Source organism: Emydura macquarii, unplaced genomic scaffold, assembly GCF_026122565.2.
Source record: "Emydura macquarii macquarii isolate MOO-44397 ecotype Brisbane River unplaced genomic scaffold, CSIRO-AGI_Emac_v2 contig_1119, whole genome shotgun sequence".
Classification (NCBI taxonomy): Eukaryota; Metazoa; Chordata; order Testudines; family Chelidae; genus Emydura; species Emydura macquarii.
This window is the reverse complement of record NW_027131256.1, coordinates 5,684,514-5,699,364: the sequence shown is the minus strand read 5'-3', so window position 1 is coordinate 5,699,364 and position 14,851 is coordinate 5,684,514. Positions and strand designations below refer to the sequence as shown.

At 48.3% G+C, this 14,851-nt stretch overlaps 1 protein-coding gene across 1 annotated transcript in view; it reads right to left on the bottom strand.

The window, feature by feature from the left end:
* The window catches only part of LSAMP (limbic system associated membrane protein), a 1,203,385-nt gene extending 1,193,667 nt beyond the window's left edge, over positions 1-9,718 (bottom strand). Inside the window, exon 1 of the mRNA XM_067546053.1 lies at positions 9,400-9,718. Within this exon, the coding sequence (XP_067402154.1) occupies positions 9,400-9,466 (67 nt within the window). The 5' untranslated portion in view covers positions 9,467-9,718. The remainder of the gene's footprint in view (positions 1-9,399) is intronic.
* Positions 9,719-14,851: the final 5,133 nt, after the last annotated feature.

Genomic DNA, 14,851 nt, shown 5'->3' with positions numbered 1-14,851 from the left:
ACTTGGCCAAGCTAGCTGAGTGTTTAGCTCTTTAAAGCTTTCCTCGTAAGTCAGGCAGTCCCTCCAGCCCTTTAATCGTTTTTGTTGCTCTTCTCTGAATTTCCTCTAATTTTGTTTACATCTCTCCGGAATTGAAGTGCCCGGAACTGCACAGAGTAAACAACAGCTCATTATCTGGCTAGATGCTAATTCCAGCTATCAGAGCACAGGTGCTCCACGCACACACAGATGCTTTGTGGTACTAGGTGCCAATTTGCCCTCAAGGAAAAGTCAGAGCCTCCTCAGATGGATTAAGTCCCTAGCTGTCACTCAGGACCAGAAGTGAATCAAAACCCAAACCCTCTTTGGACATTTCAGAAAGTTCACAGGAGGTTTTTTGTTCTATTTTCACACAGCCCTACAGTCCCTGGTCCTGTCCAAGAGTGGAGGCATTCAAAACTGGATGAAGGCACTCCAGGCCCTAAGCACATGGGACCCCCATCGCTCCATTTCTCTAGTCCCAGTCCTCACTTGGAATGGCAGGGCCTCCCTGCCCTTCTAAAAAGGCAAGGGCAGCAGCACAGCATCACTAACTCTCGTCAGGAACAGGACATGGAACAGTACTTCTCCTCTTCCCACCCCTCCAGGCAAGGCAGGGACAGTAGCAGGGCTGTCTTTTCTAGTGTTTACCTCAACAGCCAGATGGATCTGCCTGACTGCAATAGACCCACTTTTTTCAGCCACACAAAAAGGCACCATCCAGGGTGGTATTGGGGGTGGGGAGGATCTGGGAGTTGGCACTCTTCTGAGATGAATGGAACAGTTTACGACTCCCAGAGCTGTTGTTGACGGCTGTCGGCAGATGCAAGCAGACAACCTTGGATCGATTACACTAAGTTCATGTTTTCAAGCTTCTTTTTATAACCATACAGGCCAGAAACGTATAGATATTTTTAAGTGAAAGTTGAGATTTGGATATAATCACATGACTCCAGGAGCTGAAATAGCTGTACTGGCAAAAGGGCAGTTTTGCTGGTATGAGCCATGTCCACACTAGGATCACTTTGGAAGTGTAGTATACAGGTATATCTATGCTGGCAAAGCACTTCTAGGGTAATTTTGGCCTTAATTGCATGCTAATATGAACCCATTGAGCTATACAGGAAGCACATTTCGACACACACAAACATACATCCTCTCCCTCCATCTCTCAAATCCATTGCCCTCTGCTTGTGGCATGCACCCTTCCAAACACAAGAGAAGACACATTCAAATGCACATAGCCACAACTTCAGACCCAGACGTATGCACAGACATGCACGCTCCTGGATCCATGCTCAGGAATACATGCAACCACATCATGCACCAATGTATCCTTACAAGACACAAATGCATGCGCCAACACCCACATGCCCAGAGGCAGATACACACTGACATGCCTTGGAACACACGTCTATACATGCAAAGAAATCACAAAGATTCCTTTGAATACACAAGAGATGAGCATATGTGAATCCTCCCCTGCAGACACGTTAACCAACACACCCACAAACATATGGCCACAAAAGCACTTTTACAAACACCCCTATGCCTGGAGGTTCTGTGCACCGGCAGACGGCTAGTACTCAGAGTCAGCACTGCCATTAACTCGTGGTGTGGCCTTATGCAAGTCACTTAGGGCCAGATTGTACCTAGCCCTCTGCAGGTGCATGAGCAGGAGGGCACAAGGAGGGATATTAACAGTTACTGTCCCAGGTTCTAAGGATTAAGTGGTTCCAACCTGCAACCCACTATATATAAGTGCTAACGGGCAGCGTGGGAAACCTGTGATTACTCATAAGCATTGCACACTCACACCCAGATGACTGTGCACTGATACACTATTGATTTCCTTGCTGGAACTCCAGGGCTGTTGCCAGTGCCTTCCATTTGTCTCTTAGTTCACCCCCCGCCTTCATCACTCACATTCTTTCTCTGCCATGCACCCTGCACAAAGCAATTCTTCATTTTTTATAGAAATGACAAAAAACTAAGGATCATTTTATTTAAGAGAGATTCCCTCCAGCCCTGAAAAGAATGAGGAAAGACTTCCCCAAGGTCAACCAACTCCCAGGCCCTGCAGAGAGGAGTTCATTTCAAGGACAGGCTGGTTTCAGACTTAGGAGTTAATTTAGGGTGGCTCTAATTGAACAGGAAACTCACAAACTCCAATTTTGGAGCCCAAACCTCCATCTACGTCCCCCTGATTTCAGCTCAAACCCTTAACCATTGACCAGATCCAAACTCCTTCTCCTAACCACCAGCCATAGCTCTGATCCCAACCCTCCAACCTTAACATGAATGTCCCCATTTACCTAACTCTTACCTTGAAATCCAGCAACAGCAGAATGACGAACCAGCACCCAATTGTCCCCTGGGCTCATGAATGAGTGGGAAAGAGGGGGCAGGAAGCCTCTTTTTCCAATGGAAACAGCAGGGTTGGATTCTTCCATAGGGCTTCAGAAAGCTCTGGGGTGAAGCCCCAGGAAGGGGGTGGGTCCAGGCCCATCAGCAAGCAGCCTGCTTATGCTATAAAACCTATGGAGTTTAAGGCCAGAAGGGACCTTCAGATCATCTAGTCTGGCCTCCTGCATATCACAGGCCACCAACACCATCCAGCACCCGCTCACTAAACCCAGAAACCAGACTTAAACCAAAGCATAACAGCCCACAGGAAGTGTGTGTCACAGGCAGAGAACAGGAGGGACCTAGGTGCAACAAAGCCAGAGGCCCCTGCAATGGTGGGGAAAGGATTAAATCAAATATATCCAGATACTCCTGACAAGTGACCCCCACCCACACACTGCAAACCCCTGACTTCCCTGCCAATCTGGTCTGGTGGAAAGTTCCTACCCGACCCCACATATGGCGATCAGTTAGATCTCAAGCACGTGGATAACAACCAGCCAGCCAAGCACCCGAGAGACAGAAGGCTTGGTGCTACCTCAGAGTCCTGCCCCACCTCTTCCCATGCTTCAGAGGAAGGACCATCAGCAAGCCCTACCAGGGCAAACACTGCTGTGGCTCAGGGAAGCCAATGTGTACCCTTCACAGTGCTTCCCCCCATCTTTCTGCATGAGTGAAATGGGGAACCTTGCCCAGGCTGACAGGAACCCCTCTGGGGAGGATACACTGGGCAGCATCTCAGCTTCCACATCTAGGCTCCAGCCAAGGCAGAAACATCCTCCTCAAATACCAGCTCTCCCCCTGGGCCAGTAGGTGACCAGATAGCAAAAAAAATGGGGAGGGGGGGACAGGGGTATAATAGGTGACTATATAAGAAAAAGCCCTGAATATCGGGACTGTCCCTGTAAAATCGGGACATCTGGTCACTCTAGCCATAACCCTAACAATTCACCATTCTCTGAGCTGCATTAAGGCGAATGGCATAGAACAAAATCAGGGCAGCACGTCTCTTTCTTCATGCATTTGCACTTGCATCACTCTAATTCCCAGAGTCCTCCCTGCCCCACACTAGGAGGGGCTGTCTCTGTGCCTCTCCACTTAGAACCTCCCCTGCCCCACACTGGGAGGTCCTGCTTCTGTGTCTCTTCCCCCAGAGTTCCCTCCCTTCTGCCCCACACTGGGAGGGAATGTCTCTTTACCTCTCTCTACCCCAAGTCCCCTCTACTCCACATTGAGCACAAACACTTAAGATTGGCCATACTGGGTCAGACCAATGGTCCACCTAGGCCAGTGTGCCGTCTTCTGACAGTGGCCAGTGCAGATGCTTCAGAGGGAATGAACAGAACAGGGCAATTATTGAGCAATGCATCCCATCATCCAGTTCCAGCATCTGGCAGTCAGAGGCCTACGGACACTCAGAGCATGGGGTTACATCCATGACCAGCTTGGCTACCAGCCATTGCTGGACCTATCCTCCATGAACTAATCTAATTATTTTTGGAACCCTGGTATACTTTTGCCTGTCACAAGGTCCCCTGCCAACCAGTTCCGGAGGTTGACTATGCATTGTGTGAAGAAGTACTTCCTTATGTTTGTTTAAACCTGCTGCCTATTCGTTTCATTGGGTGACCCCTGATTCTTGTGTTAGGTGAAGGGATAAATAACACGTCCTCTACACCAGTCATGATTTTATAGTCCTCTATCATATCCCCCCTTAGTCATCTCTTTTCTAAAATGAACAGTCCCAGTCTTTTTAATCTCTCCTCATATGGAAGCTCCTCCATACCCCTAATCAATGTGAGGGCTATTTCTGCATCTGTCCCTTCATAGCGTCCCCCTGCCCTACACTGGGAGGGATGTCTCTCCCTCCCACCCCCCCAGAGCCCAGCCCTGCCCCACACTGAGATGGGGGGAAGTTGGAAACTGTCTAGACTGCTCACCCCAAGTGCTATCCATTCTGCCCTCACCATTTTCTCTTCTCATTATCAGAGCTGGACAAGATGGTCTGTGCTGTGACTGATATTTTTTTCTCCTGGACAAAATGATCACAAGGAGAGCACTTCATCTGTCAAAGCAATTCCCTGGCTGAGTCTGAATAGCACATGAAATCACAGCACATTCTTCTTTCAGGAAAAGGGAAGCTCTTAAAAAGGGAAGATTTGCTATTCCAGATCAGACCCTATGGTCCAGTCACTGAACTCAGTATCCTGCCACTGGCAGTGTCTCCCAGAAAAAAGACACCACTAGTAAGGTACCTGGCCATTTTTGCAATGCTGTCTGTGGGTGGCTAGATAAATTCCACACCAATCCCTATGGCAATAACCTTATACTGCCCTGAAGCACACGTTTTCAGTGCCCTCTTCACTTTGCTCTACAGCTCGTTGTACTAATGATCATAAGATCATCCAGACCACTCCAACCTAGTCTCAGTAACTGATCCCAGTAACACTCCTCCAGCAGGGAGTTCTGCAGGTTTTCAATACATCCAGTAGAGGAGACTTCCCTTTCACTAGCTCTTAATCTCACTATACTACCCTTTGGTCTCATTTTCAAGCATAAAGAGGAGGGATGGACTGACCCCAGAAGTACCCTGCACCTGCCCAATAAGCACCCTCGTCATTCACTCACCAATCCCCCAGCACAGCCTGATTGCTCAGAGAACCGCATACCATAGAAAGGACCAGGCTTCCCTCCCTGTGGTTATACCTAGCCCCGGACTTTGAAGTCCACATCCGAGTGAGCCCACCTCTAATCCAATCCCCTCTGTGCGGAATCTCTTCTCCCCCGGTGAGGGTTAATCCCATCCCACTGGTGCCTGGATTGCAGAAGTCCAAGGGGACCTGCAGGAGGCGCCGCTGACAAAGGACATGGTGGCTCAGATTCTAAAGGGCTGCCTTTCCCATTGACCAATGACGGGAGGAGAAAGGGAGAAGTAGCAGGTGCTGGAAGGGAGTGTTTCAAGAAGCACCTGCTGTTTGTGGGGTGAAAGGAAATGCAGCTGGTGGCTCCTTTAAGTTGTTTGCTCTCTTGCCTGAACCCCCAAGATACAGGAATGCTCCCAAGATAGGAGGGGGACCAATCGCAGCATGACCCTACGCATGGGGACTGTGACCACCCCTAACCCCCGCGTAAGATGCAGGGAATGAGGAGGTCATAAACCCACGCTAGTGCCAGGGACCACCTGGCTCTTCGTTCCCAGCGGCAGTCTCAGAGCTCGCCTGAGGATACTTATCTCAGAACAGGAGGGGTGCATTAGCGGTTCAGAGCTGAAGCAGGTCTCTATTTATCATAGTAACGCCTTCAGATCACATGACTGAGAGTGGCGGCGTATAACTGGTGGAGGAAATGGGTCATTACTGGGGTGGTAGCTATTGTCTATACTGAGTTACAAAGGTCTGTGGGTGAAGGGGCGGGGCTAGAGCAAACCCATGGGGTTTGACTCTGAAACATCCTTGCTTTCAGTAGGCAAACATCCAGCTTTTTCTGCCTTCTCCCCCAGTCGGAGCCTGCAAGTAAACTCCGCTTCACCTTGGGCCTTGCCCGTCTTCACCACTTTTGGGACCGTAAGCCAACTGAGGGAGTCATGATCTCCTCAGCACAGCTGTGTGTGGGGAGTGCTCCCTGATTGCATTAGATACCCTGAAAACAACTAGGAAGAAAAGTATATCCCAGGAACCAGGGGAAGACTTTTCCCTCACCCCAGTGACGCACACATACTGCACAAACACATCGCATTCACCAGCACCCAGGCACCACAGACTCACACACACATGCCATGCGGTCGCCCCCTCCTCACATACACCCACCATCGCCTAATGAAATATCTATGGAAAAAGGACTTGAAGATAAAATGCTGGCAAACAAACCAATACACAGCAGGCTGTACAGCTCTGAGGGCACACTACGGTCCAGAAGGAAGCCAGGCAGAGATGCCGACCTGTGTGGGGCATGGGGAAGCATGGGAGCTGTATGCCTTCGGCTCAAGCAGGGCAGTGGGACCGAGGCAACATGTGGCAAGGTTTATAGGAGCCCATGTTGGAGCCCTGGGATGGCACCAGGGGAATGCGGAGGCATTGGCCCAGCTCAGGCTGAGGGGGAGGGCAGGGAAAAGGGGCGTCCTATCCTGCCACCAGGCAGAAGCAGGGAAGCACAGGAAACCTGAACTACCATGCTAAGCACAGGAGTGAGGTGAGCGAAACTCAGTGCCAGGCTGGAAGCCTCCAGCCCCGACAAGAGGAAGAAGAGCAAAGCCCCGTCTCCGTCCCCGTGCCTCTGAGCCCAGCCAGGCAGAGGGGACATACAACCCATGTCACGTACCCTGGCAAGAGCTCCAGAGGAAACAGCCTGCGTGAGTCACTTGGCACTGTGGAGACCTTAGGTCTCCTGCCAGCCTCAGCTGTGATTCTCTCTCCCTCCATTGCCTGCCATTCAGTCATAGCTCGGCTGCATCCCACACCACCAGCCCCGTTCCTTTTTGCTCTCGGCTCAGTTGCCAGTGGGATACTGGAACAAGGGAAATGTCCCCCCTCTGTATCCACATACACCCCCCGACAGGCCGAGGCGGGCAGCCTGCCTTCGAAAACGGTCAAGCCCAGCTCGCTAGCTAGCTGTGACGTGCAGTGTTTGGAAAAAGCTATACGAGGGGGCATATTCCCTATCCAAATCAATACTCCAGTACTCCAGAGTAATAGCCCCGAACAGTCACACTTGCCAGTGTTACTGACACATTGGAGGCTCATTACTGTTGAATACTGTGGAGTGCAGCATTTTTCCTTGTAACCCCTTCAGCACCTTTTGGTTTGCTTGCCACAGCACCCGGCCTCTCCCAGGCAGCTCCCACCCCATGCCTTCTATAGCCTCTCACTCTCTCAGGACGAGAGATGTAAACTCCACTGCTGGCTTTGAGTGGCTTCCATCTGGCTTCCAGTCTATCCAAAAGTTGGGAGGAACTGTAGATGCTGTCCCAGTGTTAGCATTGTTTTCTCCCCCTCTCCAGAGGATGCACAGTAGCTCAGCATTCAAAGGGTTAATGATCTCTGGAGGCGGCACGGGGAGACATCAGGGAAACACACAGTTGGGGGGTTTATGCAGTTATGCAACTAGTGTCTGGGAACAGGTTAGTCAATAGCAGCCCCGGAGCTTAGCATGGATTGTGGTGAGACCAGAGTCACTGTAAAAGGTTAAAGCCGCTCCAAACTACACCAGAACCGGGATCTCCTGGGTCACTCTTCACACCTGCTTGTGTATTGGAAGCACCGTATGGCTCAGACACCAGTGGCTTTAGTTGGAAAACAAACATCAGAGATAGCAGGAGGTGTTTGGAGCCTGTGAATTGGCAGCGTCCATTTTCCTTGAGGGGTCCCGTGCCAATTCTCCCAGAGCAGAGGGATGCTCACACCAACCCATTGGACTTCACGGCTCATAGCGGCTATGCGTTTACTGGTGGGGGGAGGAGGGGTGTGAGTAGGCATGGGTGGTGTTGAAGAATTCTCCCTCCTCCTTCAGAAATGGGCACATGGGGAGAAGAAAGTGCCAATTTCACCATCCAGAGCCGAGAGAGTGAGTGTGAGAGAGAGAAAATCTGTGAGCGAGAAGGGAGAGCATGTATGTGTGACACAGCGAGCGAGAGAGAGAGAGCAGTCCATGATGTGCGCAGCAGAGAGAGGGGAGGTGCACGAGAGAGAGGTCATGCAACAGCGGTGGGGAACGTGTGAGCCTGTGAGCTCAAGAGAGTGTGTTAGCAAGTCTGCATCGGAGAAAGTGTGCAGAAGGGAGGGAGCGGGTGTGTGGGTGCTGGATACAGTGTGCGACAAAGAGGGACAGTGTGTGTGTGAGCTAGGGAGAAAAGAGGGCTGTGTGACAGCGCGTATGTAAGCAGGACAGTGTGTCAGAGAGTGTGACGGAGAGCTTGTGTGTGTGTAAGAGAGACCTTGTGTGTTTGTGTGATCAAGTGTGCGTGAGGTGGCATATGATAGAGAGTAGGCCTGACACAGAAGATAAAGAGCACGTACGTACGTGTGCAGTAGGGGTGCTGCATGATAGATAAAGTGTGCGCGTGCAACCAACGGCGCTGGCGAGAGGGAGCAAGAGAATGTGTGTGCAAGTGAGAGAGGGGGCGAGAGGAAGTGAGCGTGTGCGTGACACTGTAGGGATTGTATGTGCCAGAGAGAGAAATGTGTTTCTGGCACAGTGAGCCGGAGCAAGTTTATGTACACGGTACGTTATATTTATGGCCGTGTGTGTGTGTGTGAGATTACTGGCATGTGGAATGAGTGTGTACCTTGTGTACGAGACGCAAGTCCGTGTATGGGGGGAGAGTATGTATGTGAGTGTTAGTTTGCACACGCTGTACAGTATGCATTAACCCTTCACCCTTGTTTACAGAAAACACCTATAAACCAACCAAAAATGTCTATCCTCTAACTACATCCTACTTACACTTAGCTCTATAAACATGAAACCCAGGTGACAATTCCCTACTTAGCTATTGCCAATACGCACAGCATTTCCTTCTTTGCCTCCTCCACTTTTTTTTTTTTTGCTGGGGGGAGGAAAAGAGGCAGTGTTTGTGTGGACACCCCAAAGAGCCACAAAGGCACCTTCTACAAACTTATCAGCCATTTCCACAGAAAGGTGAGGCGCATCGGCACTAGTAACACAAAGTGCCAAGCAATGCAGGCTGCGTATGGAAGTAGAACAGGGACACCCATCTCCATCCAGCCCCTTCCTTTGCCAATCCTCCTCCCCCAGCAGTCCCCTGCAAAGAACACATACCCAGCAGCAAGTCAGGCACAGGAGGTGTCCTCTAACCAGAGGATTCACCAGCAATAATCTCTCCTTGGCTCTTATTTCCTGAAGGAGGTGGAGGGGGAATTTAAATAGATACAGCTCCATGTTCCAACCCACCCTCAGTCCATCAGCCCCAAATCAAACAAGGGGGTTGGGGGAGGTAGTAGGAAAGAACTAGTCACCTACCTTGCAAGGAGAAGAGGGACAGGAAGAATCCCAGCACCCAGATGCTGTGCAGCCAGTAGGTCCTCATGCTTCTTTCTGTCTGTCTGTCTGTCCGTCCGTCCGTCTCTCTCTCTCTCTCTCTCTCTCTCTCTCTCGCTTTCTTGCTCTCTCACGCTCTTAAAAATAAGATGGGATTCTTGTCTCCCTTCTCTCTCCCCGGTCTCTGTTCGAACAGCTCAGACAATCCAGTGCAGAGAAAGCTGACCCACGGCGGCCAGATTCCCGAATAACCTCACACTCTCTCCTTCAAGTGCTGGAGAAAGGGGGCCAGGTTAGATGCTCGTCGTAGCCTGCGCTGGCTGTAAACACAGAGAATCTCTCTGTCTCTCTCTCCTGCAGCTCCAACTAAATGCGACTGTACTTAAACAAGCAATGCCTTATAGGACAGCACTCAGAGCAGAAAAGATCCCACCTCTGCCATCTAGTGTTGCCAGACAGACCATTTTATAGATATTATAGAAATATGGACATATCACCGAACGTACATCTCAGATCATGGGTGCACGGACTATGCGGGGCTCACTGCTGTTCCGGGCTCTTACCCCAGTTGGCGTGGGGGAAGTTACTGAGCAAAGGGGGAATCATTTCCCCATTGATACAACAAAAAGAGCAGTAGGGCTGATTGGATTTCTCATAGCAGACAGTAAAGTTCTGCATCCTGAACTCCAGTACAAGAGGCCCTACTCTGCTGATGTCAGTACACTGGAGGCCAGTGGGAGACTCAGGAATGCTGACTGTAATTACAGAGACGCTGATGCCCCCAGGAAAGATTTGAAACACTGGGCCACATTTATCCTTGCTGGAACTCCATTGCCTTCAGCATAATGTCACCAGAGACCGGCTGGGCCCGGTCTGCTAAGAAAATTCAGCTTGCAAACATATATTTTTTCAGGAGGTGTCCCACACTTCCCTGCCTCTTGTTTCTTTCGAAGGATATTTCCATAGTACCAGCAACTTTTTTCCTAGGAGTCTATTGGCTCCAATTGCTTATCCCCCACCTGACATTGTCACTTTCTGTGTGCGACATAATACATAAAAATAATGATAAAGTAGTAATTAACCAAAGGTATCATTTCACAGCTGAAGAAACAGAGGCAAAGTGATTGTGAGACCTTGAAGAAATAAGTTTGTGGTATAGCTAGGATCAGAACCCAGGAGTCCTGGTTCATCAGACCGATAGCCTGTCCTTTGGACCATGGTGTCCCCTTATAGTTGTCGCCACAGCAGTCCATTCTGAGGTCACAAACAGAGCTTAACAACCTTGTATGTATGTACTCTAGTGCCATCATTCCCCAAAGAACCTTCACAGTCCTTCAGAGACTTCAAAAGGTATGCCGCCAATACACAGAAATCACTTCTCCCACACCGAAATGCAGCCAGCTCTGTGATGGAATGAGGCACCTGTATAACCATGCACAGCAACAGTGCACAATAGTTTAGTAAGGAAGTGAATCCCTTTCACAACTGAAACTATGGGGGTGGGGCAGAAGGGATTTGGGAGGCAAAATGTAGTTACCCGTATTTGGATTTGGCCATAAGCCCAGGACTAACACCCCAACCTTTGCTTGAAGTGCTAAGGGTTCTTCAATGATCCCTGCATCTCCTACAAACAACAACAAGGCCTTCAGGTGGGGATCTAAAGCAGTAACTCTAAACAAAAGATTTTGTGTCAATGCAAACATCAGAGTAAAAGCAGCAAGAGGAAGAGAAATAACAGCCGGTATGACATGCTGTCGCAGCCACACTGTCTCTAAATAGAACGTTTCTTGAAGTCTTCTGGGAGGTGTCAATAATGCTTTAAAAATCCTTCATTTTAAATGCAACTAGATGTGTGCCTTGAGAAAAACAAAGCTCATCTCGGGACCCCTCTGCCCAGGATGTTATGCCAAGCCTGTGTGTGTGTGTGTGTGTGTGGGGGGGGGGGGGGGGGGGGTTCTTTCTAATAAAGGGAAAGCACCATTTAAAAATATTTTCCTAAAAAAAGGAAAGAAAAGTGGGTTAATATCAAGCAAGTTAATGGAGGAGCACATTTCCCATTCATTGCCTCCCCCTCTTAAATGCTGAGTAAACGCAAATACCCTAAGGGTATGCCCCAAAGATTTGCCATATGGACGTTAACATCACTCTCAGATTTCCTTGGGACTGTCCTATGTGTTCTCATGGGAGTTTATTGATGTAGGCTAAGAAAAAGAACCTGAACTGGATTTCTGTGCCCACCTAGAAATGGGTGCAGTAGCTAGGAGGAAGAGAACCTCGGTCATGGCCGGGACCATGTTGAACTATGGGTTTGTACAGCACCTAGCACAATGAAGCTTGAATCTCTACTGGAGCCTTTGAGGTCTACTGTAATAAAAGGTGTTGAAATAGTAATATTGGAAGTGAATTTCTGCGCCAATCTGGGGCGATTTGTAGCAACCTGCATGGAACTTGGAAGGAGGAGCACAAGTTGCAGGAGAGAAGCGTTTGGAGGAGGCACCTAGAAGCCTGTCTGGAATGCTAGCTCAGATACAGCACCTCTTTAAATAGCTCTTAATAAAGAGCCCGTTTAGTTTTACAAGCATGGAGTCCTTCCGTGTTATTACCCAGCACTTTTAACAGAAGAGATCCTGAACTGGACTCTATCCCAGCTGGAATGGATGCTTATGCTTACAGCCCCTGAGGGAAGTTGCAATGAAATTGGAATTCTGAGGTTACAGCATCTGTGCTTCCTTTGTGAAGCTAGTGTGACTGGGGAGATATATTGCTTCGTCTTGTATTAACATGCAAAAGAGCTACATCACAGCTCTTGCTTAGCAGCACCTGGTACGGGTATAAAATAGTTTCTTGTGTGCGATGATAACCCCATTTTTGACATGCTGCTAACTTTCAAAGAGATTTGGGGTCAGATTCTGGCACACTTACTCGTGCTGAATAGTATTACTACTCGAATCATCTAATTGAAACTAACGGGGCTACCCCTGGTGGCATGAATCAGCATGAATCAGGGTCTCAGAATCTGTGGGCTGAAATTCTCGATAGTTAATTCTGGCCAAAAACAATTTTTCCCCGAAAAAGATGAAGCAAAATCCCTTCAGCCCCTTGAAATTTGTGAGAGTGGGGGAAAAAAAAAAAAAACCCTCACTATTCCTTCTTTAAAAGATTACCACCACAGTTCCTCCACCCACCCAAGGACTCAAAAGCCAGATGATCCATGAAAGCTAGCATGAAAACACTAGTTATTGAAGAATACCTCCACAACAATTTTTGGAAAAAGAAATTAAAAGGTTGGACATTAATAAAGCTTAGAATGATTGAAAACTGGCTACTTTTAGTGCATAATAAACATATTTAATTAAGTCTAAGTGTACACATTCAGATGCACTGTGCATGTGTCCATTCTTTTATAAATGTGCCTTATGCCATTACTTGTTTAAGCACTTATGCCATCTATTCTATCTATGCATTAGCTATAGTGCTTTTCACCCATAACAAGGTTAACTTGGCTGTGCAGCACATATAGAGTATTTTCTGTCTCTAGTTTTTATGTTGGATCTGCTATAAAATTGTACCATATATAGCTAAAGTTAAAAGTTGATTCAGGAACTTTAACTTTTCCATTATCTGACTATTTTTAAATCATTCTTATTTTAACTGTGCGACTTTAATGTTGCATTAGCAAAGGGGGTCAGGTTGGGTTTGGCTGTTTTTTTTTTTTACTGTTATTAGAATAGCATTGAAGACATAAGTTGATCAGGCAAATTTCACAGGGTTTACAAATGAGTGATCCAGCAATTTAAAACCAGGAAAGCACGGTGAAGTGGGCAGGAAGTGAGATCTGTGCATTGTTGTGGTGTGTAATTTCTGTGAGGGTTTTAGTGTACTGTTCTCCATGTCTGTCTCTGCCACATGTGTAATGCTGTATGTTTTACGGAATTATGCGATGTGTCTTTGGGACTTGTGTATCTGTGATGAGTAAGGTATTTTGGTGCGATTCACAAGTGTGTCACAGGATATGCTGTGTGTGATAGGGAAAGTGTGTGTGTGTGTGTGTGTGTGTGTGTGTGTGTGTTGGGAGAGGGAATGGAAAGAATGCATTCTCCAGGAGAAATGATCATTTATCATATGGCTCGATGACACCTGGAACTGTCCAAGGTCAAGGACTGCAGAATGTCCAGAACTGAGAGTCCTCATGGATGGGATACACAGTGTATCAAGAGCTTGATAAATGGTCTCACACCTGGTCAAACTCAGCTATGTAGACTGAGAAAACAGCATTCAGGTCTCCCATTCACCCATGACCAGGACATCAGGCACAGCCAGCTCTACAGAACTTCAGTTCCCACCTTTCCATATTATCTTTCTTTTATCTCGTCCTAGTTCTCTTTCTGGATCCTTTTCTCCTCTCTCCCCCCAGCTCTCTTTTTGTGTTTCTGCCCCCTTCTTGCCTTTCTTTCCTCACTTCCCTCATCTCTGTCTTCCTTTGAACTCTCCCTGTAACATATCTTAGGGCCCGATCCAAACCCCTTCAAAGTCCGTGGAAAGACTCCTTGGATCCATTGACTTCAAGGAGCTGCTCATAAAGCAGCCCTGAGAGGGTGGGTGCCCTGAGTGGGCAGAGGTCTGGGTACAGCACCAGACACCGTCAGCGGGTGGTGTGCATGTATGTAGTGAGTCAGCAAGGTAAAAATATAATGTGTGGCATAGAAGTGGCCAGTCAGAGAGAGAGCAGGAAGCAGGTGGTGCCAGCGATACAGTAAGAAAGGTAACACGTTGTTAGAAGGTTCAGAGCCTTCACTTTTCATCAGTGTACGTGAGACAGCCACCACGTTGGCCGACACACCACAGACCTCCAGAGTTAAAACCATGAGCTGTTAGAGCTTCAGCTAAAGAGCCAGCCTCCCAGGGGGCACCGGTAACACACATTCACCACAGGGTCACATGCGCACCTGCATTGCCCAGTGACTAGCAAAATAAATAGAAATCAAGCCCTGCCAGCATGCCAAATGCGCAGTTTTCACTGACCTGCTGCCCTCTCTCATGGGAGCCTCATGCAGGTTCTTCCAAAAAAAAGGTCTGGGTCCCAGTGCCCGGTGCTTATCATCCTGAGCAGAGAACTCACCCTCTGTGCCGTTGAGAGCACACAACTAAACAAAACTTTTTGTGGAAAGTGTTGGTTTTCCTCGACAGTTTTTGATTTTTCACTTGAAAAGCAAAAACCTGAAAAATGAATTGTTTGGCTAAAGAGTGACCATTTTACCTTTGTTGACAGAAACATTTCAGTTTTCATATTTGCTACAAAAAGTTGACATTTTCAGCAGGAGGGAAAAAACCACCAATTTCTGACCGGCTGTAGGAATGTATTGATGGGTTCTCATTCCAATCAGATAGGCATACATCCCATAAAACCAACCTTACGCTCGGCACTATAACTGGA